Source organism: Patagioenas fasciata, chromosome Z (genome assembly GCF_037038585.1).
Source record: "Patagioenas fasciata isolate bPatFas1 chromosome Z, bPatFas1.hap1, whole genome shotgun sequence".
Taxonomy (NCBI): domain Eukaryota; kingdom Metazoa; phylum Chordata; class Aves; order Columbiformes; family Columbidae; genus Patagioenas; species Patagioenas fasciata.
In genome coordinates this window covers 39,304,478-39,330,568 of record NC_092560.1, presented here as the reverse complement: position 1 = coordinate 39,330,568, position 26,091 = coordinate 39,304,478, and the positions used below count along the sequence as shown (strand labels likewise).

The window sequence follows — 26,091 nt, the reverse complement described above, 5'->3', positions numbered from 1 at the left end:
TGCAGGCCCATGGCAGCCCACAGCAGCTGGCACAGGGCTTCCTCGTCTGGGCCAAAGAGGCTCAGGCTGGACACGACCAGCCTCTGCACCGATGCTGCTTCCCGGCGGGCACCCTCGAAGATCCGCCGCAGCTGGTATCGCAGCCAGAGCACCAGGTGCCGGAACAGAACCGGGTGCTGTCGGAAGAGCAACGCCCAGACGTGGGGGTGGAGGCCGCCCACAGGGGCCCTGGGTACCGGCCTCACAGCTGATGGCTGGGATGCTGCAGGACCATGGAGATTGTGGGCGTCTCGATGTCCAGGAGCTCCTGTCAAGTGGGTGACAAGGGATGGTGCTGCAGGTGGAGAGATGACGTGCTCCTGAAAGTTGTCGTCCCCTTGCACTGAGTGTATGATGGAGTGGATCCTCCTCTTGCAGAGGGGACACTCAGGCTTGCTCTGTGCCCACCGCAGGATGCACGCGTAACAGAATTGGTGGAGGCATGGCATCACGTAGCTGGCCTCCTCCCAGCTGTCCAGGCAGATGGGACACTGGTTGTGCAACTCCATGGCCATGCTGTCCACTTGCTGCGGTGGGCTGGGGGGAGCTGGGGATGTGGAGCTGCTCCCTCGCACCGGTGCTGCAGCAGCCGGTGTTGTGCTGGAAAAGGAAGAGAGGCCACGGTCACTGGCTGGCCCGATGAGGGGTGGAAGGAATGCCCAGGTGCCTCCAGAAGGAAACCCTCCCAGCTCCCCAGGGTGAGGTGTCCCTGCCCAGCTCACCTCTGCTGCTGCGAGCTGTCTCCTGGGTGCCCCGGCTGCCTCAACCTGGCAGGGCCGGGGAAAATCCTCCAGTGGCTCTGGGGTTGTGCACTGAGAGCTGCAAGAACAACTGCCCAAGCACAGCACCAGCACCGACAACAGCCTCGCTCAACACTCCAAACCTTGCAGACTCGCTCGGCTGGAGTGCAGTCACAAGACGGCTGGGTGAGACTCAACGCCCCGGATATAAGCAGTGAGGGGCGCCTGGTCACAATTGATTGCTCCGGAATGTCATAGTCCATCACTAGGTGACATCAGAACCCACCACTGAGGGGCATCACTATCCATCACTTGGGGACACTATGACAGACCATCCTTGCCCACAGCACTCACCCAGCAACACTGAGGCCCCAGCACACGTGTCTGGGGTTGCCACAGAGCCACTGCCCACTCCATCTCCGCATCTCTTGTCTTGTGCTCAGCATCAGTGTTTCACACCAGTCACCGAAGCTTTGGCCGTGCCTTCCCAGGGCTTGGTCAGGTCACTCTGGCTGGAACAGGCATCTCCATGCCCATAAGGCAAGAGAATTCACTCAGTGACACCTTGTGCCTCCCTGGGAGGCTGCAAGACAAAGCCCACAGGTTGGATATCAGAAATAAACAACACGCTAGCTGAAGATTTGACTCTGAAGTGCACTATGTGACGCTTTCCACTGGACTGTCCTTCATGGCTTTGGGAGAGAGAAAAGGTCCCTTCGAGCTACAAGAGTTTGCTGATTTTTTTTTTCTCCCAAGGTTGGCAAGTGGAAGGAACAATCTGTTCATCTGTTTTGCATTTCAGCCTTTCACAACTCTGGAATTATTACTTCTGCTCTAGTTGAATTGCTTGCTGAACACTGGATTTTGGAGGGGATTGTCCCACTCTGCTCTGCACTGGTGCAGCCTCACCTGGAGCACTGTGTGCAGTTCTGGGAAACACAGGATAAAAAAGATATAAAGCTACTGGGGAGTGTCCAGAGGAGGGACATGAAGCCGGTGAAGGGTTTAGAGAGGAAGCTGTACAAGGAGTGGCTAAAGTCACCTGGTTTGTTCAGCCTGGAGGAGACTGAGGGGAGACCTCACGGTACCTGCAGCTTCCTCACAAGGGGAGGAGAAGGGGCAGGTGCTGATCTCTTCTTTTTGGTGACCAATGACACAACCCAAGGGAATGTCAGGAAGATGTGCCAGGAAGGTTTAGGTTGGACATTAGCAAATGGTTCTTCCCCCAAAAGGGTGGTGGAGCACTGGAACAGGCTCCCCAGGGGGATGTCACGACCCTAAGCCTGACAGTGTTCCAGAAGTGAATGGACAATGCCCTCAGACACATGATGTGAACTGTGGGATTGTCCTGTGAAGGGATAGGAGTTGGACTTGGTAATTCTTGTGGTTCCCTTCCATCTCAGAACATTCTACAATTGCTGGAGTCATAAGGAAGAAAAAAAAAAAACTGAACCAAACAACAAGAACAAAACCACCTTGCTTTGTTGTAAGATGTTTCTAGCTAATATGGAGCCATATTTGATCTCAGGATCCAGGGTGGACTGGAGAGGGATTTAACCTGAATTGCTATGTGATACCTGAATAACACCCAGGATCTGAGCAGAAATGGGCATCTACCACCTGGAAAGGCAGCACTATCCAAATGGAACAGTCCTGGATCTGGTACATTCCCTGCTAATGCTGAAATTGCTGTGAAGAAAAAGGGGAAAGGGGGAGTACAAGGGGCTTTTCTAATAGTCTTCCATTATTCAGCAAGTCTAGCTTACAGAAAAATGCCTGACTTAGGCCATTTTGTAGAGGGAAGGCTGCCAGGAGTTTGGGATTCCCCAGTACTTCGCATGCCAGGGGCCTATGTGAGGAAAGAGGAAAACATGAAGTAGAGGGAAACACGTATAAACTCCTCCTTGCTGATCTGATGCTTAGTTAGTACAAAGAGTAAGGGCTGCTGATGTCAGCCCAGCTGTCACAGTTTACACCAGAAGTGGCAAATCCAAACCACCCACCAGGTGGGAATTGCTGTCCTCCCACATAGGGCAGATGAGGACCATGACTCTAACAGTGACCAGTTGCAGCTGGGATGTTTCAGGCTACTCTTCCTTGTCCTCTCTGGCCCTCCTCCAGTAATTCTCATCCTCAGTCTGCCTCAGAGTTGGGACTCAAGCAGAGACTGTTCTTTATAGGGGGAAAAAAATTGTCATCATGGGCATGCAGAGGGGTGTGAGTGGAAATGAGTTGTGCTGATAAGCCTTCTGAGTGTATTTGATTTTACTGAGGTTCTTAACAAATAATCTTTATGCAATGCAAACCTGGCTTATCAGTCTAATGCAGATAGTCTGTAATCCTTATCTCCACGAGCCAGTTAGCTGGAGTGATCCCCTTTTCATGATGAATAGAGAATGAAGAGCTGCACACAAGCTGACCCCTCCCTCCTTCCAATCATTGCCATTTACTGGCAGTGAACTGAATGGCTCTGATTTCCAAACTGATAAATAACGAGGGGGTTTATAGCTGAACTGCCATGTGTTTAGAAACAGTTCAGCTGTGCAGGGGGCCTGAGTGGGCTGGGAGGGGCATAGAGGTAGGATAGCAGGGATGGGAAAGTAAAAAACGAAGAAGTCCCTGTTTTGTTGCATCTTTGTGAGAAGAACAGTCTAAGTTTAAGCCACCTCTTAATGCTAGAGATAGTGGAATCTCCTCACATGCACAGATGCATCCCTTCCTTTAATGATTGTCAGCAGAGCCTGTCCCTGACATTTGAATATGTTTCCTTGGCATGCTTTTTCTCCATAACTTTGCCTGCTGTGTGCTGGGGAGAAGCTGCCACTATCTGTAAGTTGAAGATTTATGGTGAGAAGTCTGCCTGCTGCTCGGGAGAAGGTTTATTCTTAATTCTGTTCATGCTGTATATGTACTTTCTGTAACTCCTTTGAGTCAAGTTTGTATACATGAGAAATGGATGGCAGCTAAATAGCTCTGTTGTCTTTTCCGGGAACAGAAGCATGGAAAAAGTAATAACAGCTGTGAGGAAGATTTGTTGTTCTGGCTGTCAAGCTATTGGCCATATATATAAAAGTTCATCCCTGGGAATGCATGATGGAGAAAACAGATGCTGCTGGTTTTTCTGTGGTGGGACACCATGAGATGCCACATGATCTGCACCAGGTCCTAGCCTTTTAATTCCAAAATATAGAAGAAGCCCGTACTAAAGTGACAACAGTGAAGAATGAGACAGAATTTTATCCACCAACATGTGCAAGTTTCCTCACTTCTGTTTTACCTCTTTCCCTTTTGAGTGTTTTTCTGCTCAAAAGGTCCAGTTGGTGTTTCCTTGCAAGTCTCAAAAACCTCTTACGGGTGCCTAGACTTACAGATGTCCCTCTGTAGAACGGAAAAAATGTCCAAAGTCTTCCTCTTTCTCTAGCTTTGATGTGAATGTCTGCTGGAGGGTCCAGCTCATGCTACCTGGTAATTCCCCTAATCTGGGCATCTGTGTCCCCAGTTCCTTTCATTCTCCAGTTAACATGTTTCTCAGCTTGGAGTCTAACCCCTTCATCATGGGTGGGCATTTGGGACATAGGTCTGGTTCTGTTGAAACCAGCAGCTGAAATTTTCTTGTCTTGCCAGGGCCTGAACTTCACTCTCCCCATCTTCTTCTGGGAGATCTTGACTCAGCCCAAGTTGATGCCCGTATTTGCTGCTAGGTTTTGTAGTATGTCCAAGGAGCTATGGCATTTGCCTTCCCTTCTCTTCAGCTTTTTTTTTAGCTGGCCCACTTCCTGTATAGGAGGCTGTGGACTGTGTTTGTGGGAGAGCTGTTTTGTGGGCTTATTCCTTCTCTCCTAAGTCTACAGCTGGGTTCATCTGGTTGGTCCTGCTGCCCGTCCCACAGATGGCACCTCAGCCAAGTCCCTGGATAACTGGACCATGTGGCAGTGTGTGGGCAATAAAAAGATAACATGTTACTGCGTTTTTCCTGAAGGCAAAGGTGTGGGCTACACCCTGAGAAGCTCCCTAGTGATGTTAGAAGAAGACTTGGGTCTGATTTGCTCCCATCTGAGCAGGGTACTGGTGAGCACAGAGGAAACTGCACTTTTGGTTCTTACATGTGCAGGACCCTTCTACCGAGATCCTTTCTGTGGCAAGTCTGGGTGAATCCCACTGAACTACCCTCAAGGAAACTGGCAGGACCCACACAGGCTGGCCCTTTTCAAGGGTGATGATTGTTCCTGATAATGTCAAACCGGCTCAGCTTTCTTTTCAGCTTCCTGAAGACTAACGCAGGCAAATCAGTTAGGGACTGCACACAAGAAGCTGCAGCTCCTCAACCCTCCCCCAGATCATTATATAGAATATGTCCCTGCTTTTCTCCTTCCTTGAAGTCCCCAGGAGAGAATTAGCTGGTGCTGCAGGTGCAGCTATCCTGCAGGGTGGTGAGAGCAATGAATAATAAGGTTTTTAGCTCAAGCACACTAAGGCTGTTCAGCAGCCATTGGATAATCCTCTTTTAATCAGATTATGTAAATTACTACTTCAGCATCCCTATCCCATCTCTTGTCTCCCTGCTCTCCAAGCCCAAAATAAAAGGCACTCTAAGAAGGAACATCTAAACTGCAAAAAGGCAGCACTGCTGAAAGAGGTTGGGCAGAGGGTGTTGAGACAAGGAGCAGCAGAGCCAGGCTTTGTTTCTCTGCAGACAGGCATAGGCGTTCCTGCTCTGCAAAACAGCGGGCGACACCCGCAAACCAAAGGTCAGGAGTAGGCACTGCCAGTGTATTAATGGTGTCTCCAACCAAATGGGTTGAGGAGGGCAATGCTGATACGTTCCCAGAGGCCAGTGCATTGTCCTGGGATATTACTTCTGGTACACTGAAAGAGCATCCCTGACCTCGTTGCAGAAAAGTGACTTTCCACCCTTTCTTTTGCACTCATGATGTGTTACGAGTTTGTTCATTCATAGTGTAAAGCTCAGCACCCCAAACAAGGTTAGGGTTGAGAGGCATTCTGTCAGCATTCTGGCCTTAGTCACTGACTGCAGTGACCAAACTGAACGAAAGGACGGATTATCAAAAATGGCCATGGAAGCTGTGTCTGCAAAGCCTGTACATGCAGGCACTCTGTCACCTAAAACCTGTATCTGTGCTTCAGCACATGCAAGGTAATAACATCCTCTGACTCTGGGTTTCATACAGGATTACATCTTCCTGAAGCACTTGCCAAAAGCCCAGGCAATCACAACAGCATCTTACTCAAGTTTCACCAGTACTCAAAATGTAGCTCGTGGCACTTAATTTGTCTCTGAGGTTACTGCATTTTCATCTAGCTAGGACTGGTGGTTGTTGGTTTTGTGTGTCTGTGTGTTGGTTTTTCCTTTTCTTCTTTTTTTTTTTTTTTTTTTTTGGGGGGTGTGTGTGTGTGTTTTGTTTGTTTTATTTATTTGTTTTGTGTGTGTGGTTTGTTTTGCTTTGTTTTACAAACTGGAATAGAAAGCTGAGGAATGTGAGAGAGGTCAATTACAACTGAAACAGAGGAGCTGAGAGTTTATTTATTTGGCAATTCCTTTTGTTTGTGACAAAGATGGGGCTGCCTCTCTCATGGCAGATGCAACGCACTGGAGATGAGGTTTTACGCCCAAGATAGGGTTTTCCACTGGCCTTTTGATATTCACTGATCATCAAGTGAATTTGTTCCCAAGTCCTTCTCTACACTGTTGAATCCTCATATTTACATCTTGTTCACAGTGGGTAGGCAAACCTGTCTGAAGGACTACTTACAGGCTACTAAAAACATTGCACATACAGATTTCAGAGCCTGCTGCTCTGATGGATCAAGCTAATCATGGGGCATGTCGTGGTTTGATAAACTCAGGTGACACAGTGAGGCTGAAAACTTGCTAACGTGTACACGAAGGACTTTACTGGTGTTAATAGAACTGCTTCCCTGTGTTGTGATGTGAGAGGCTAGGACATCAGCTCTGTGGGAATAATACTTATCGTCAGGCAGGGAATGGACACCCTGGTCCAAACAGTTGGGAGCTTCTGGCTGACCTTGCAAAATTATTTGAAAATGCAGTGGTCAAATATACAGATTGCACAGTTGTCACCTTGAGAAATTTTGCCAGAAATTTATCTTCCTCTGTCTCCTTTGGTTTTGTAGAGCCAAAGGAAAGTAAATAAATGTATAGCACAGTCATATGATGGAATACAGGTGAATTGAAAGAGTAAAGGAGTGATTTCTGCATTTTATGGCTCAGTGCTGTTCTACAGTAACCAATGAAAGTACATCAGTTTACAACAGCTGAGCATCTGAAACATGGGCATGTATTTAAAAACAATGGAAACAGAGCAATTGAAAATGAAGTTTGAAATTAATTGTACCATCTCTCTACCATCAAGGCAGCAATAAGGGCATATATTCATGACTGAGAAAAGATAGGATGGCAGAACTTTAAAAGCAGAGGAAGAAAGCTACCTTTCAGAGTCAGAATAGTGAGCAGGTCTGGGGTTTTTATGTGAAATAGCCTATATGATCATAATGAATCACTGAGAGGCTGGGCTTCTTAAGTTTCAATTTGCACATACATGCCCTGCTGGTCTTCCAAGTGAAGCAGTCTCTGGCGCTAAATATGGATTTCAACCTCAGGCATTCCCAAGCAGCAATCTGTACTATGAAGATATGTTAGGGAGATTGAGAGCAAATTCCCTTGTTCTTTGCAAGAGGTCACCTCATAAAGCAAGCCGCATGGTTTCATATGAAGAAAGAGAACTTGCCAGACTATGCAAAATCCTGGCAACTCCCAATGCATTGAATGAACATGACTGGGCGTTGAGTGTTTTGCTTGAAGTCATACTGGAAATTTAATCTCTCAGTTCCTGCTTTTTGTCATTAGTTTAAGGGCTGTTGTAGGAGGCACAAACACACCTGTGGTAAAGACACTTCAGGGCTTATAATCTGCCAAGGAAGGTTTTCTTATATTTGACTCTGCGGTTCTTTGAATCCTTGCTTTGAGTGGTGCTTATGTGGTGGCCTTATTGCTGCATGCAACCTGATTGAGGTCAGTACTGTGTGCCAGTGAAAATGGCAGCTGCTGATTCTCTGAGATGACTGCCTTGTTTTTTTTTCCGGTTTAAGTGATTTCCAAAGAACTTCTAATGTCTAGATATGTCTGTGGCAGAGTGAAAGTGAGCTGTTGTTTCTTCTCTCTTGCTGCCAGAGGAAGGTTTACAGAAATATTAGGTTTTCAGTTTCTCCTGTGGCTAAACATTTTCTTCAAGGTTATCAGCAAGTTTCAGCATTAAAAAGGAGAAGATTCTTGGCTTCTGGAATTAAGTTGAAAAGTGTGGCCAGAATTCGAAGCACCCCCTGATGTGAGTGTTTTGTTATCACTATTGAGACATTCAAAATGTTTCAAAAAGCTTCGTATGATGGAAATTGAATATTTCAGCAGTCTGCATGCAGCTGCTGTTCTGAACCTCAAGCAGCCTCTTCCAGTTCACTATATCCAAAATCTATTGATCTAAATTTTTATTTTAAAGGGAAAGAGCCCAGATGTGTATAATTGATTCTTATTGTTCCCATCTGCAGAGCGTGGCTCTGAATTCACATTGAGAATGTGGCTGTGTGTTTGCAGCCTCCTGCTGTCCTTTTTCTGTCCATCAATTTCTGTGTGCTGCTTTCATTAAACTGAATGGGGTCACCCCACAAAGGGGAAAAATAATTTGAACTCAGGCCCATCTTCTGAAATCTCTGTCCATATTTGAGCAGGATTCTCTTTGATTTCCTGCTCATCTGCACTAACAATTTTGCTGGAGAAAGACATGGTACGAAGTGAAAAACAAACCTTTTTTTTTTTTTTTTTTTCCCCATCTGAGCATTATGCTGTCTTGGAGAGGCTTCTGTTGTCCCTGGAAGCTGTGTAGCAGCAGGATAAAACCTTTTTCTCCCACTTGCATACCACACAGTCACATATGCCAGGAACAGCTTTGCTCCTTTTGGAAAGAGGAATAACTAGGCTAACTCCCCTAGGATATTTCAGAGGCTGGAATTTAAATCCTGGCATGCCAAATTTCAGAAAGGGAAATGGGAAACCCTGTTTTGAGGATGTTCACACGTTGCAAACACCCACATGCTCTTGACATCTTCAAAGTGGCCAAGTGTCACATCTTCTGCTTTGCAGGTGCACGTGTGTAAATGCTGTTGTGTTAATGACTGACAATGAAGGCAGTCTGTTGCTTCATCCAGGTTTAGATGTTACTGGTATCTTTGGTAGTGAAATAAGTTGATATGCTGACTCTAGTGTGTCTCTTCAGAAAGTGAATGCACTAAATATGAGTTCGGCACTGCCTCTGGTGGGAAAGCATGCCTGTGGTGATAGCAGAAATAGGGAAAAAACATGTCGTCTGGAGGAGGTCCACACCCATTCTCCTCTCCAGCCTCAGTTCTTACCCATGACAGGGCTGAGACTACATTTTCTTGTCTCTCCCTGCTCTTGTTTCATCAAACTTGCCGTGGAATCTCTCTCTTCTAGGAAGAATGAGTACCTGCCTGGCAGAGTGGGTCTGCACTTCAGTAAGGGCCCATGAGCACTGCCTGAATAAAACAGCAGTTTCTGAAACTGCAGACACAACAGTTGTAGCATGTCCCTAGTTACTCTGTTTGCAGATTGAATGTTCCCCACACTCCTCGTTGGTGCTGTAAGGGCACTGGAAATCTACTTTCTGAGGGAAGTGGCTATATTATACCAGCAAACATATTAATTTCAGCTGCAGTCTGGAGGCAGAGTGCAAACTGCAAAACATATTCTGTTCCCCCTTGACTTTTCATTAACGGATAATGGGTGGCTGCTAAAAACCAGACTGGTTGCAGGTAAAGAATTCTCCCACACTCCAAGGAAACTGTCAGGATGGATTGTGGCAGAAATTTCTGTGAGGAAGAGCGTGCCCAGGGTGCAATATTGCTTTTACAGCTCTTATTCCCCTCTCTTTGCCCCTGACTAAGCTATACTATCTTGGCAGCTATGAATTGTTCTAGGCAAAAGTAATCCCAGGACTGCAGGGATGGATTGATAGTGTCTTCCCCCTGCTGCCATGCCACTGCCACATATGTAGGGGAAGCTGAATGAGACTGTTGTGCTTCATCACTGTCAAGAGTCACAGTTCAATAGGAAGTTTAATAAAGAGACAGTGAAGCAGACACTCATGCAGGACCCCTTTGGAGCAATTTGAAAGGGTGGAAAAGACCCTTAAAGTAGGTGTAAAAGTCAGCATCCCTGTGCCATCAGTATTCTCAATGACTTAACACCAATGCTGGCTCAGTACTTGGGCCCACCTGCATAGGGCCTGACAGTGGGTTGGTGTGTCCCATCAGTGCAGGAGAAAGTGCCACTGTACTTGCAGCAGATGCAAGTTTTGTTGTGGTGGCCTCTCAGAGGAGGTAAGAAGTTGGGCTTGCAGGGTGCCAAGGGACAGTGGGGAGCAGGAGAGCGAGGGGAAGGTGAGAACCTCCCAGGTGCTGCAGGTTGCAGAGCCTCAGCTGGGCTGGCATAGGTGTTCAAGAGGAATATTTCCCTCATGCAACAGGAGGTTGATGAGGAGACCTTCGAATGGGGCTGTACCACTGAAGAATCATAGAATCATTTTGGTTGGAAGAGACACTCAAAATCATCAAGTCCAGCCATAACCTAACTCTAGAACTAAACCACATCCCTAAGAACCTAGTCTATGTGCCTTTTAGACACCTCCAGGGATGGTGACTTCACCACTTCCCTGGGCAGCCTGTTCCAGTGCTTCACAATCCTTTCTGTGAAGAATTTTTTCCTAATATCCAATTTGAACTTTCCCTGGTGCAACTTGAAGCTATTTCCTCTTGTCCTATCACTTGTTACTTTGGAGAAGAGACCAACACCGTCCATGCTACAACCTCCTTTCAGGTAGTTGTAGAGAGCAATAAGGTCTCCCCTCAGCCTTCTTTCCACCAGCCTAAACAGTTCCATTTCCCTCAACTGGTACTCAGAAGACTTGTGCTCCAGACCCTTCACCAGCTACATCGCCCTCCTGTGAACTCTTTCTAGTACCTCAATGTCTTTCCTATAGTGAGGAGCCCAAAACTGAACACAGTATTCAAGGTGGGGCCTCACCAGCACTGAGTACAGGGTGATGATCACTTCCCTAGTCCTGCTGTCCATACTATTTCTGATACAAGCCGCGATTCTGTTGGCCTTTTTAGCCACCTGGGCACACTGCTGGCTCATGTTTGGTCAGCTGTCAATCGACACCCCAAATGCCTTTCATCCAGGCAGCTTTTCAGCCACTCTTCCCCAAACCTGTAGCGCTGCCTGGGGTTGTTGTGACCCAAGTGCACGACCCAGCACCAGCACTTGGCCTTGTTGAACCTCATGCAATTGGCCTCAGCCCAGTGATCCAGCCAGTCCAGATCCCTCTATATGGCCTTCCTGCCCTCAAGCAGATCTACATTCCCACCTAACTTGGTGTCGTCTGCAATCTCACTGAGGGTGCATTTGATCCCCTTGTCATTGATAAAGAGATTAAACAGAACTGGCCCCAGTGCTGAGCCCCGGGGAACACCACTCATGACTGGCCACCAACTGGATTTGACTCCATCCACCACAACTCTTTGGTCCCGGCCATTCGACCAGTTCTTTATCCAGTGAAGAATACACCTGTCCATTCCATGAGCTGCCAGTTTCTCCAGGAGAATGCTGTGAGATACCGTGTCAAAGGCTTTACTGAAGTCTAGGTGGACAACATCTGCAGCCTTTCCTTCATCCACTAAGTCGGTCATCTTGTCATAGAAGGAGATCAGGTTGGTCAAAGGACCTGCCTTTCACAAACCCATGCTGACTGGGCCTGATCGCTCAGTTAGCCAGGATTGCTGATAGATAATAGAAATTGGCTCAGTGATCACCTCTACCAGCTCCATCAGCACCCTTGTATCCCATCTGGCCCCATAGACCTATGGGTGTCTAAGTGGTGTAGCAGGTCACTAACCATTTCCCCTTGGATTATTTGGGCTTCCTTTTATTCCCTGTCCTTGTCGCTTAGGCAGCTGGTTATCTGGAGCATAACTGTTCTATTAAAGACTGAGGCAAAGAAGGCATTTAGTACCCCAGCCTTTTCCTCATCTTCCGTCACTATGTTTCCCCCTGCATTCATCAGGGGATGAAGACTCTCCTTAGCCCTCCTTTTGTTGCTGATATATTTATAGAAACATTTTTCTTGCTACCTTTTACAGTAGTAGCCAGGCTCACATCTAGTGGGGCTTTGGCCCTTCTAATTTTCTTCCTGCATAACTTCATGGTATTCTTGTATTCCTCTTCAGCAGCCTACTCCTCCTTCCAAAGGTTATAAATTCTCTTTTCATTCCTAAGTTCCAGCCACAGCTCTCTATTCAGCCAGGCCAGCCTTCTTCCCTGCCAGCTTGTATTTCAGCACATGCAATGTGGTGGGTCTTTTCCAAAGTACTTGGGGGGGGCTATGATGTCCCTTGTTTTCCCAGTGAGACAGGTTTCTCGCCATGAACCTGCCTCTGGAAAAGGCATGGGTGAAACCCATATCTGACAGCAACAGGGGCAGGATCCAGCTTTCTTCTATGGTACGTGAGTGAGAGTGCACAGCAGCCCATCCAGCCTCTCTCCCTGCAAGGACAGACACTTCCCTGGCTGCATATTTTATAGTCCTTCATCTGGCCAGGTTTTGAAAACCCTAAGCAGTGAAATATTCAAGCAGTAAGCAATAAAGAGCTGTAGCTCCCTCCCATTTCTGGACTGGCAAGCCCCCTTCCCTACTGTTGTCTGAGGGCAAATTGTGGTTAAATAATGGGTTTGTGTGACAGGGAGAAGAAGCACTCTGCAACTTTCCAATGTAAATTACATGGAAATTAGGCTTTTGTGAGGCCAAAGGCCCCTCCGGAATAGGGCCTTTAGTTAACATAACACTTGTGGTAAATGGAGCAGTTGACACAGCTTTCAGGCAGTAGTGCTGCTCTTAATTTACTGTGCAAAAGCACTGAACCTCCAGTCAAGCTCTGTGGGGAATGACTTGCCCCGGCAGGGACCTGGGGCTCATTCTCTCCAGAGAGCAGCCACATCATTCCACCACTGGTTAGTTAGTATTTATGGGGAAAATCCTGTTAAACAAAACATTCGCCGTGCTTTTAAAAATCTGGTAGATGAGCCCTACCTAGCCAGCTTACTGTTCTGGATAGGGTAGTACGGACAAGAGCTGAACATTATTGAGGTTTGGCAGAGGAAAGTGGTGGAGTGTGCTTAAAGCTGCCTTATCCTGGATGTAGGCATTTTACTGCCCTGTGATTTTAGTGGGGTGATTAGCTGGGGCTCCTCCTTCCCCATTCCTTCCTCTCCTTTAGTATCCTGTTGCTCCCAGTGTGTAAATCAGTATCTTGTTCTGGTTGTCCCTATTTACTCTTACCTCCACCCAAGGCAAACTTCCAGCACCTGAGGAAAAAGTGGTTGGAGGTGCAGATGAGGTCCTATAGGTCCCAAAGTATTTTTATGTTTGTAAGAAAGTTATGCCCTTATTGGCTTGTGCCTGGGACAATTTTGTGACTATTTTCCTGTGGAGACAGTTGTCATCCAGAGGAAGCGTGAGGATGGATGGTCCAGTCTCTGTCATGGATGAAGAGGTGTGTGCTCAGCTGATGGAGATAATGTTAGCCTTCTTTTTTTTTTTTAATTTCTTTTCTTCTCCCCCAATCAGATGCCAGCTTGGTTGTCTGTTGTCCCTGAGCAGAGAGGAAGTTTTGGGGCCACCCCAGTAGTGCAGAAAGAAGTCTGTTTCACTGACCCTGCATCCTAGACACAGTGGTATGGAGTTGGCTCATCTTTGCTGTAAAAGCATGAAATAAACCTACCCTTAGTGCACTGGGTGGGCCCCAAAGTGAAGGACAAGCTGACAGATGTGCAAATTCATACCTGCAGCCTTCTGTTGTCATGCAGACTTAGGCAGACTTTGGGGCAGCTCTGAGACTGCAGCAGCTCTAGCTTTCCTCCAGGCTGCAGAAGGTGCTAGCTGTGACCCTAAGCACACGGAGCCTTCCCCAAAAAAGGCAGTGCAGGATCAATTTGCCTGTGCATGGTCACCCCCACAACCTCACCACACTTACTGCCAGAGCAGAGAAGCAATCTCCTGCTTAGGAGTACAGGAAATACACTAGCCTGTTTCTCAGTACTGAGTTATGTTAAAGCTGGTTTTTGAATGAGCACTGCGTCTCTGTTTCTGGAAACACTTACAAGCTCAGAGCTGACTAATAAATTCGTTAAAAAATCCCCTGAAAAAAAAGAAGACGACAAAAAGATTAAGATTCTTGCCACAAGCAGCTTCCATCCCTGCCCACAAAGTGCACCTGACCCAGCCGGAGCTGCTCTAAGGCTAGTAAACACAGTCTCAGCTACCACCCCATACCAGCCCCAGAAAAGGGCAGAGGGCATATGGTGAGAAAAGAAAAGGCAGGATAGAGAGAATCTCCTGGGAGATGCAAAACAAGCTCCTTGGATTGCCAGGACTAGTGGTGACACGCGCCAGACAAAGGACGTGCTACTCTATAAATGAGGCAGCCAGGACTGGTGCTAGGCTGACTCCAGGGAGAGCGAGCTCTGTGGCCGGGCACTGCGAAAGCAGTCGGGAAAGAAAAATAGGAAGCGTCCGATTTTACTGTCCATTGGTGCAGGTTTCAAGAGCTGCAAGTACCCGTGACCAGAAAAGTAAGTGACAACATCCTCTTTATAGTGTTGCCTCACCCTGTTTGGGTGTATCTTGCGACTTTCTTAATAATGCCCCAGTTTCCTCTGGGAGCAGGGAATATTCTTAAAAGAAAGAATTTCTGCAATAGCCTTTTACCATCAATTGGATTTTTCTTTCTTATCACGGCATCTCTGGACCTTGTAATCAAAAAGTTAATGGTGAGTCACCTCATCTAGCAAACAGAATAGTTACAGAAAGAGCCACTTACAGGTAGCTACATTTAATCAAGCAAGGTAACCATGTTGCCTCATTTTTGTGCATGGACTTTTCAAAATTTCAGTATCCTCAGAGACTCTGTGAATCAGACCTTATGCCAGGAGAAATTATTAATCAGTTTTACTACTTTTGAAAGAAATGTTGATGTTTACATTGTCATCATGGAGTAAACTAATGGGATTTTAAAATCACTGTTCCTACTATTACCAGATTTTCTTACATCATAATTGTTTAATTACGCAGTAGGCAAACTCATTTATAGTACTGCAAATTGCTGTAAATCAGAGTTATTGCACTGGTACAAAATGATTACACGAAGCATCATATACTTTGAGAACTAAAACTTAACAGAATTCTCCAACGGTGCTTGATACTTTAAACAAATTATTCGCAAAACCAGACGTAATAATGCATTCGCTGGACTTTACTGTATGCTTATGCACTAGACTGTGTGGAAATCTTATTACAGTGTCAAAAGGTGAAGATGTAAAGAATGAGTTTTAAATTTCAGTCCTCAAAGATTTAAAAATATCCCCACTACTTTATTGGTTGTCTGTCTTACAGCTGATGTGTGTGTAAAATACATAGGCTTTTGAATTTTGCTCAGTTCAGTAGTTCACTTAGGAGGAAAAGATTAGAAATTTTATTCATTGCATTTCTGATGGTAAATATTAATAATTCTCAGAAGCGTAAAAAAAAAAAAAAAAAAAAAAGTTGAAACTGCCAATCTAGAACATGTTTTATTTCCAGGAGTAACGTGCATAAAGCTGCATTTGCCCAAGCAAGTTAATAAAAAAATAAAACAAACATTTTTCTGAAGCAGCTGTCTCTACGCTTCCTGATTTCCATATAACAGTATAGAATGATATAGGATTTCTAGAACCTTTTTCCACCATGTGTTTTTGTATCATTTCACAAAAAATAACTAAAATAAATGCAGCTTGTTTTTATTGCCTATTTACATAAATCATTAAAGAAGTTGTGATATGAGCAGCTGATCCAAGAAATCAGGTGCTCACAGACTCAACATGCCAAATAGGAGGCTTGGGGACTAAATGCAGGTGCCCTTGAGAGTGTGGTTGAGGCAGGGATGATCTTTCTATTGATCTTTCTATCAGGCGTAGCCCCACAGAGGTTAACAGCATGACATTTAGGGGAAAACAGGGTTGTGGTCCTTGCCTTGCAGTGGTTTGTATCACACTTTTGGAAATTAACATTTGCCATGGTAGTTCTGTTTTTCTGGGCTTATGGTGACCTCTCGTCTTATGCACAGCGGGTCAAAGTATTTCCTATAGCGATACCATGTTGGTTAGTAGATTGGTTTTAACTTCTGTTTGGTAGGAACTGCACTGCATACAGCTATCGCGATGCTGTCGAACTTACAGTCTTGCTTTTGTTGTCACAGAGAGATTTGCTATCAGCCTCAGAGCAGACCTGGATAAAAAGCAAAAGCAAATATTTGCTGGGTGTCATATCCAAACATAATACAAGATCAACCTTCCCCCTGATGCTAATATCCTTACAGCACTTATTTTCCTCTCTCTGCTCCTAGCAACTCATGTAGCAGCACGAGTTGCTGCAGACGGTCTTTTAAGTCATGCAGCATCTGGTCACCCCTTTACATGACAGACTTTGAGCAAGAGGGATGTGGACTTTCCTACATATGCAGGCAAGGCAAGGAAGTTAAGGCAAATGGACATGTTTCTGCTATTAACAGCTACCTTACTGCCTCGTAGTGGCAGATGCAGAGAAGAGGCATGCTGAAGGAAGTGCTGTAATGAGGTGGGAGCAAGTATCTTTGTGGAATAGGGTTTTGCTCACTGGGTCTGGAAAAAATGAGTCCCTGAAGAACTCCCAGAAGACCACCAAGCTGTTTTTCTTCTCTGTATTAACCTGAAACACAAGGGTAGTATTTGTATGTGGTATTTGGTGAGTTAATTTGACAGAGACTGTATTTAAAGGAAACACACTGGAACTGTAGTTCAGACCTTGAAACAAGAGTTCCTCACTGGAGATGGGACAAAGAGAACAGAGAAGTGCTTTTCCAAGAAAGACTCTTGGATTTTCTTGAACAGAAAGTAACACAAGTGCAAGTTTAGCCAATAAAGGCTAAACCTCCTGGAAGAGTGTTCCTTTCTCAGCTTTGCAAGCTGCCATGTCCATATCAATATACTGGACCTCCATTTAGCATAAGATGTTGCAGTCCATGCGTGGGCTCTTTGTTTTGTGCAGAGCTATGGTATAATTTGACATAATTGCAAAAGAACATGAAAAGCATTCACAAGAGGGCAGTCACAGGCAAAAAGAAAATAAAACAAACAACAGCAACAACCCTCTCCCAAACCCCAAATCACTCCCATGTGCAGAGGAAGCCCTTCCTTGAGTAGACCTTCTCATCACTATTGGCAAGTTCTTAACCGCACATTTTGTGCTCCCCCAAATGCCTGCTGTGTGGTAGCACATTTATGGACCTACCTTTCCCAAGGCAGCCTTAGGGGGCATGATTCCAGGGTCTCCAGGTTATCTAGCCTGCAGGCCAGGCTGATTTCTCAGAAAGCAGCAAGCTCTCTTCACAGGTGGAAATCTGCACGGTCTAGGAAGGCAACAAAATTACAAAGTTAAGCAACCCAGGGGCAACAATGGGTCAGGCAAAAGACTTGTCTTTTGTAACCGTGATCACACATAGACTAGTATTCCCAAACACGAAGGCTGACTTAAGCCTGAGATGTTTACACACACACACAGCTGAGATAAACTAATTACAGGCAGAAGGGACATGGAAGTGCAACAACAAAAACCAAACACATACACACACAAATAATTTGCCTGAGGCAAAGGAACAGCAGAAGTGAGGACAGAAGATCAATCCCCTGATTGCCAGCCCAGCATTCAGCTCACTGCACTGCACTCACTCCCTGCCCTTGTCCACCAGTGCACCTGTGGGATTTCAGGTGGGAGGCACTTGGAGAGGAGTATAGTGTCGAGATACAGGGATGTGTTGATGGTGAGAGGTGGCTGAGGAAAGCTGGGAGGGAAGAGCCGGTGTCTAGAGATGCGGTGCTCGCTTGCAAGCTGTCAAGCTGGGATGTATTGTTCACTCCCCTTCCTTCCCTTCCCAAATCAAAGGAAGTCCTTGGATTTTTATTCCTTCTTGGGAATGGTGGAAAAGAAAAATAAAAAACAACCCTCACACATTACAAATAGGCAGTGTAACACCATGTGACAACCGTGCTCCATCTTACCCTCTGTGTGGAGCTGAGTCCCATGCTCCGAGGCTCACATGAAACTGAAGAGAGAAACTATGAGCTTCCTCTTTTTCCTCTTCTCCAGATCACACTGATGCAAAGTGAGCAAAGCACGACAGTGAGGAGTGATAGCTGGGGAATCTTTGCTCCCTGTGGCAGATCAGGCTCACAAGCACCTGCCTGATATGGGAAACAGGCACCATCTGCTCTTCTGTTGCCATTTATTTAAGAGTTGAGGGGACTTAAAATCCAAGGTAATGTGTTAAATAACCAATTTTAGCAAGCACCAAGTTTCACCCGTGGAGCAACAGTGTGGCCACTGCAGGTTTACTAGAAACACTCCAATTCTTGCTGGCAGCAAACATCTGCAGTCTGATTAAGATTTGCAGGAGTAGGTCTCCAGTGGCCAGTTTCAACATGAATTTAATTTCACTGAGGTCAAAGGTATAACTTGAGGGAGGAACCTTCTCATTCAAGCTCTTTATTTAATAGCAGCCTGATAATTATGACTGAGTGCTGGTCTTCTGGTGAGGCCCTCGGACATTAACTGCTGACTCGCACCGTTTGCCAGGGAATGTCCTAGCAGAGATGGTGCTTTGTGTCTAAGCTGCTCTGCTGCTGCCTGAATTGCTTTTGCATAGAGAGGCTGTGAGAACTGCTGCTACCGAGGGAGAGATCTTCATCTTTTCTATTGTTTAGTCTTTTGTCTGGTGACACTTGTGACTACATTAACCACAACCAGTATTTCCAGCCCTCCTGCCCCCTGCCGTCTGCAGCTGCATTAACCCTAGCCAGGCTTTTTTTTTTTTTTTTTTTTTCCAAAGTGGGAGGCATGGGGGTGTAAAGAGCTTCAGTTATCTGTTTGGTAGGTGGTGGTGATTTGTTTTTTTCTTATTCTGGCTGTTGAAGCAGATTCACTGCTGGGCTGGGGTCATTTCCTTGCACAATTCTCTTTACACGCTGCCGATGTGAATCTTAGCTCATGAAACCGTACTTACCCACTACTTCTCGATGTATCTTCTTGATCTAAGCTAAATCCTGCCCTCAGTGGCGACATTTTGCTCTGCAGAGTAATTGCCTCAGTGAAAATGTTGTAACTTTCTGGATTTACATTCCTAAAAGCTGAATTTAAGAATTATAATTTAAACTGCTGTCTTCCTGGGGTTCTTTTATTGCCAGCTAAATGTGGGGCTGTTAACCTGTGGTTAGGGGAGGTGACCAGAAAGCATAAAATCCAGGCTTGCAAGTTAATGCAATTTATCTGTCTGTGATATATAAACCCAGCTGATTTCTGCACAGATTTAAAATGCAACAGTGGGATGTAAGCTGCACACAGCCACTAGACCATACATATTTTGCACAGTGCACCAGAGAAAGCTAAAGAATACATTGCTCATATGTGCAACATTAGCAAAGACCTGAAGCTGCAAGTTACATCTTCTCGAAAGTCAAGCTTGGTGGGGAGGGTTGGAGAGAACAGGAAGGGGGAAGAGGAGGAAGGGAATTAGACAAAAGGAATGGAAATCAGATCCCTTGTCAGTAAACTGACTGTAATTTAACTGTAAGGTGCTGTGGTTACAGAGAACTTGAAGGATGTCTAGGTGACAGAGAAAAGAAGCTGTTCTTAAATATTACAGTTACTGCAGGATTAGACTGGGCTCGTTTTTCTCTTATGTTTCTGTCTGAAACTCTGAGGACAACAACGGGAAACCCACAACAGCAAAGGGAAAAAAGAGAAAGGAATTTAAGGTGGAGAGCTGTACGGAGGTGGATTATGCCTGAAACGAAGCTCCCATAGAGCTACCAGCACAAGAATAGGCACTGGGGAAGGAGCTGTTGTTTACTGATCTTGCATAAATGTCAGAAATTCAAACACACATTTTTGAAGTGTAAAGCAGGAGCTGGTCTCACAAAGGCATCTGTTTGCCAACAAGGCTTGTGACCACAAATGTAGTATTGTCCTTTACAAAGGCAAGAGGAGAGAGACAAAGAAAGCGTGATATGAAGTAGGCTGGGGTTATTTTTCCACCAATAATACTGCTAACAGCACAAGATGACATGTTCACAGCATCAGGGCTGGATGATAACCCGATTTCCTGAAGTGCTGCACTGGGGACTGTCTGCAGCAGGAGAAAGGAAAGGAGCTGACTGTCTGTTGGTATTTGTAGCCGAGATAAAAGAGACATCCAGCAAACCCAGACCCATATACCAGAAGTACAATGCAGAGACTGAAAGGCCTGGCAAAATGCAGTCCCCTCAACTCATTAGAAGAAAAAAGGAAGGCCAAATAACTTTCCCTATGTTGTAAAAAATAACTGCCTTTGTGCATGGATAAATTTGTCTTAAAAGCAACAAGCCAATCAGGCAACCAACCAGACAAAAAAACCCCAACAAACACCAAAAACAGAACAGAGAGAAGCAGGTGTCACTCTGAATTTCACATGGATCCAAGCACCTGCTTGGAAGAATAAAACTGTAAAAAGCAAAAGTTTTGCCCCGGGGAGTGAACATGCTGCAGTACAGAGGATCACTGGAAAACAGTGTTTATAATCCATATCACTGATGCAGCAGCATTCTTGCCATAAGGGTACATGATAGCTGTTTTAGGTGCAAAGCACCAAGTGAATTTGTTCCCATAGCACGAACTAAAAGAAATACACAGACTAGGAGAACAATAACAATAAAAAAAAAAAAAAAGGAGACATACAATACCCATCTGGATCTATCAATGGGTCTCATTGTAAGTCTACAGCAATATGAAAAACTCTCAGTAACCTGAAATATGAGGGTTTGTTTTTCAAATGAGCCTCTCATGAAGCAAGAACATTTTGATGAGACAGTTTTCTTGTCCCCTAAAGGCAGAGTAGACAACTGGGCCTGACCGTAATTTGAGATATCTACCAAAATAGAAATATGTTAGCTCTGTAAAGGCTATGGCTGAGAGGAGCCTATGAGGTATGGATGGCATGGGCGGAGCCATATATAGTATACATGGGTGCACCTGTATTACCTGCATCTCTGACTGAGGTCTCTGAACACAGCCCCAACACGATTTACGACACCGTAACTGTGTTTCCCTGGTGATTTGTAATCAGTGCTGGACTGGCACTTGAAGGATCTGGGAGGGAACTTCTCTGTCTGCTGTGTCTTGTCTCCCTGCCAGGGCACAACAATTAACTTCTGAGTCACGGTGGGATTTCTTTATTCACCCAGGCTATTACCACATACTTGGGTGAACTCTGAGTGTCTTGCATGGTGCGAGACTGCTTCATATGGACATAGGATCACAGCTCAGCTGTCACCCTAAAGTTTCCTCTTTCTAGGGGCAAAGGGTGCTATCCCCCAGTTCTCCAGTCCCCTACGACACTGCTGTAAGAATGGGTTTGCCAATGAATATGAAAAGCTGAGGTTTTCACATGCATAAGAGGGTAAGTGGAAACATTTGTCCTTTAGTCTCTTGGCTTCCCTGCTCTAACTGTGTGTGTGCCATTAGCATAAAAAAAGCAGCTTCAGAAATGGAGAAATGTCTCCAGCAGGGCTGCAAGAGAGAAAGGAAGACCTTTCCAATGGTGGTGGCAGCAGGGTTAGGGCAACCCCAGGAGCTTTTAGTGACCTTTCTGGTAAATGGCATTTAAAATTACTGTGCACCCCTTGTACAGCACTCTTCTGGTCAGGATGCCTGCAAGTTTGTTGGAATCGCACTTTCCCTCTGCAGCCTGCACTCATGACACTTGTGGCTTAGTCTTGGCAGCCCTCAAAGGCTAAAGCAGAAACCTGGATGGATCTGACTGAAGAGCCTCTGCCACCAGCAGTAAGCAGTCAGTGTGGGCTGGGCAGGGAACCAGACTTGCTTCCCTGGATAAGTCTCCTGAAATAACCATAATCACATATGTCTGTAGTGCTGGCTGTCTGCTCACTGAAGACTCATGATGAAGGTTCCCCTGGCATAGCTCCAGCCATGGGTCACCAAGCTTGGGGTAGTTGGGAGCAGACCCCTAGAAAGTGTGAACTGGGCCTGGGAAAGCATGGATGAGTTCTGCCCTGGGCCTGCCTGTCTTCCCCCACAAAAAGTGCCCAGGTGTCCCTCACGCAGCCTGGTAGGATGACTAGTGCATTGGTTGTTGGGAATTCTGATGCAGCAGAGCTCTCAGGATCCTGAAGAAGCTGGGCTCATAGCAGTACCAAATATTTGTATGAGGAAATTAAACTCTGTTTTCTCCTTTGTGAAGTCCCTACTGGACTCTTGCATGTGGTTGTAGCTGCAGTGCTTATGATCATGGCTGTGAATGGGCACATGACTTTAGAGATTAGGGTGAGTCTGTGCAGGACATGCAGGACAAGGGCATCAGCCACAGAGGGCAAAAATTAGAAATGCCTGGCACCACTAACGTGTGCTCACTGCTGGCCCAGATGTTACAGTGTCCCCATAGCAGCAGACTGTGTTAAAGCCAGGGGTATCAAGCATTCACTCCCCATCTCCTTCACTTTGCAGCACTTTGAGGATGACAAGGAAGATCATCACCAACACCAGGGAGCGATGGAGGCAGCAAAATGTTAACAGCGCCTTCGCCAAGCTGAGGAAACTCATTCCCACCCACCCACCAGACAAAAAACTGAGCAAGAATGAGACACTCCGGTTAGCTATGAGATACATCAACTTCCTTGTCAAGATCCTGGGGGAGCCTGGCCTGCAGCAGACAGCAGTAGCAGCACGGGGCAGCATCCTGGAGTTCTTCCAGCAAGCCCCACACTTGCAAAGCATGGAGGAGCTGACTCTGATAGAGAACTGTGGAGTCTCATCTCCTGGCGTGAGCAGCAACATCGTAGAGTGTTGGTCAGAGACATCATTTCCCTAGCAGACTTGGTGTTAGTCTGATAGACCTGTTCTTTCTGCAGAATCTATGGGTTTCTTCTCTAGTTACGGTGATTATTTATTACTGGCTTATTTGGTATATTTTTATCTAATAGGAAAGAAAATCCTTGGTCAGCCAACAACCTGCAAGACTGGACAGAGAACTTGCAGCCCTTGGAATGACTTACTGCTGCTACAGCAGAGTCCAACACAGAAGGGCCTTCTGCCCTGAGGTCCTCCATAAATCAGGCCATAGAAATTCATCCAGTGTTTCTGGCATGGAAGCAGTTTATTCTTTCATGAGGAAACTCTGCTGAGCTCAAGAATGACGACTGCACCACAAAATTTGTCCAAGACAGACATCTGGCCTCAGTAGTGAAAGATTTTGAGAGATGCAACGTTTGCCACAGTTCTCCAACAGTGGTTCCAGGGGCTGACTGCACTGACTCTTCAGACTGTGGATCTTATTTCCAGCTCTTTTTTTTTAAATACAAGCCCTAGCCCTTGAACCTGGCTGCATCTTTCTCCATCATACTGGAGAGATCCTTAGTGTGAGAGCAAAATGCTATTAAAAAGTTTAAACATAAGGTTGAAAGAAAAATGTCAATTTACAATAAGAGTAGACATAGTCATAGATGAGTTTCCGTGGTAAACCTCCTCTGTAGCAGTGACAGTGTGCAAGGCAAGAAAGTTGATCAGCTATGTTCCAGCTGCCTTAAATATTGTCAAACAGATTGGTAGCTAAATATCTTTGTTCTTCAACAGCTATAGCTATGGGTGTAGGTCTTCTTTTGGGAGGGAGGTCCTAGGTGAAAGGCATTAATGAGGCACTGTGAAAACCTTCATGAAATGTCAGTGAGCAGTGCCCCCTCCTATGTCAGAGTGCAGAAGGAGCTGCAGCATGTCTGGGCCTGGCAGAAGATTGCTGGGCATTCACCGCTGCTGGACTGCAGTGCCCCTTCAGCATTAACCTGCTGAACAGCTCTGCTTTTGCTGCTGCACTCAGCTTTGCTGTCACCTGTAACACCCTGGTGCTGTGATGCTGGGCTAAGTGAAGCTGGGTTGATGTCTGGCCCAGGCAGGGTACCAAGACCACAGACAAGACTAGGGGTATGCTGCTTGCATACCCAGCTGGCTACCTTTAAACTTTTTGCTTTCACCTGCTGTGCTTGAGGTTTCTGCATCTGGACACTATCCTACATGGGCTTCCACTTGATTCACTGGGTCACCTCCCCACAGGATATTCCAGCCATCATGCTGCAGGTGTTTAGATGCCAAGCAAGATGAAGAGAGGTCTCATGAAGGTGACCATTGTGGATTGTTGACCAGAAATTATTTAATTTCCTGATTAAGTTATAACCTGTGCCAACAGAGGTCTGGACTACTCATGCATGTCATAAAGTTGCCCAGACCAGCAGAAAACCTGACACCAGGTTTAAGTAGAAGTGCTTCCTAGTCAGATCCTGCTCCTACTGACACAGGTCCTGTTGATCTCCATGTGGACCAAGGTATATGTCAATGCTTAGAAAAGACAACTATCCACCACTGGTGAAGAAATGGAGCTGCCATGTGCGAAGGCACATCCCTGGGCTGTTTCGGTTTATCCCTGAGACAATGAGCCGCCTTCAGGAAGCAGAGATAGGGTTTGTGCATGTAACACAAATAGCACTTCTGTGTGAGGGGATTTGGCACCCAAAGCTGAGCTGCCTTTCAAAGCCTCACCAACCATCAGGTGACAAAAGAAGCCAAGGCTGGCTCCTGCTAAGCATGTATTGGGTGTTCGACAGGAATAAAGCTTACCTCATCCAGGGCTGGTGCTGTAAAGCACAGGTTTGCCAGTGTACAGATTTTGACCAAAGGAAAAAGAAAAGGAAAACCCAAAATTGTTCATGGTGATTTCATTTTGTTTCCGAACATTGATAACCTTCAGTTTGCTTACCCCTGCATTTCTGAGCTGTCAGGGCTTGAGACTCCACTGGAGAACAGCTAAATGGAAATACACTGAATGTTTTTTTCATGGTCCATAAAATCAGTGCTATTTTCTCCCCACCTCTGCCTGCTTTCATGTTACTAAATGGAGTCACAGACACTTCTGCAGAGCACCTCCAGGGTAATGAGCCAAGTCCTCCTCCCTGCTTTCTGTTGACTTACTGGGAGTTACAGCAGGATAAATCAGCTGAAGTAGATGAGAGCACTTACTGGCAAGGTGTGGTAAGTGCTATTTGGTCTATCAGCCACTTGCTATCCTAAGAAACACATGTCAGCAAGGCAAGCCCAAACATCTTGTGAGCAGAGTTATTGTCCAGGGAAGGAGAAGAAAGCCTTGACATTTTCTAACATTACATGCTTTTTATATTTTCTATCATAAAAATCTTCCCTTCTTGTTATAGCTTTGGATAATATCAATGCTTTGTTTGTTCTTCTTTCCATTTAGAAGTTGTCTACTCTCATGTTCAGCATGTATTTGACTAGATCTATCTACCAAAGATTTTTGTTTGGGTCAGGTTTCTTCTTCACATTTTGTGGATTTCTTATCTGCATGATCATGAACACAGTGTACCCAATCACATTTTGTACAATATGATGTTATTTGATGTTTAATATATTCCAAATAAATTATTTAAGGAACTAATCTTTGTCTTTTTAAACTTCTCTAAAATATCTTTTTACATGCCAAAAACATTACAATGTATTTTCCAGTAGAGGGTTGTTTTGCTGTTTAGCACTTATACAAGAGTCTTGATGTTAGAAACAACATTCTCAGATGATGAAGAATGACAGGAATTCTTTGTTTATTACAATTTCCTACACTTTTTGGTTGAATTGTATTTCAATCTACATGCTAAGAAGATTTACGACCAGTGCTTGAAAAGTACAAAATTTGGCTGTGCAACACTGTTGTGTTTGTCTTCCAAATATTCACAATTCAAAAGATTTAATCAATTCAATTTTAAAAGAGAAATCATGCTAAGTAACTGATTTATACGGTGATTTGAGTCTGTCATTATATCTGGAGATGATCAGATAGGCACAACCTACAGACTTGGACTGGAGTCTAGGTTCAGATAAATAAAAACAACCAAAGTTGAGGGGAGCTTAGAATGCAAAGCTGCTCTTTCTAGTTAACATCAGGTGGGAGCAATCCCCCAACTGAATATGAAGCTGGGATAGGGAGAGGAATCACTGGGATAACAGCTGCAGAAGTTGTGATGAAAAGATGGGAA

General features: G+C 45.5%; 1 protein-coding gene across 6 annotated transcripts in view; it reads left to right on the top strand.

Annotated features, from left to right (window-relative positions):
- The window catches only part of FKTN (fukutin), a 48,459-nt gene extending 22,960 nt beyond the window's left edge, over nucleotides 1-25,499 (top strand). For 4 of the 6 annotated variants that reach the window (XM_071802352.1, XM_071802350.1, XM_071802349.1 and 1 more), the window contains one exon: nucleotides 22,508-25,499. In XM_071802352.1, coding sequence (XP_071658453.1) covers nucleotides 22,508-22,871 — 364 coding nt within the window. In that variant the 3' untranslated portion in view covers nucleotides 22,872-25,499. Of the gene's footprint in view, nucleotides 1-856; nucleotides 14,515-18,855; nucleotides 21,444-22,507 lie in introns of those variants that run through there. The other 2 variants (XM_071802354.1, XM_071802353.1) reach the window with 2 other exon arrangements.
- The last annotated feature ends 592 nt before the right edge of the window (nucleotides 25,500-26,091 follow it).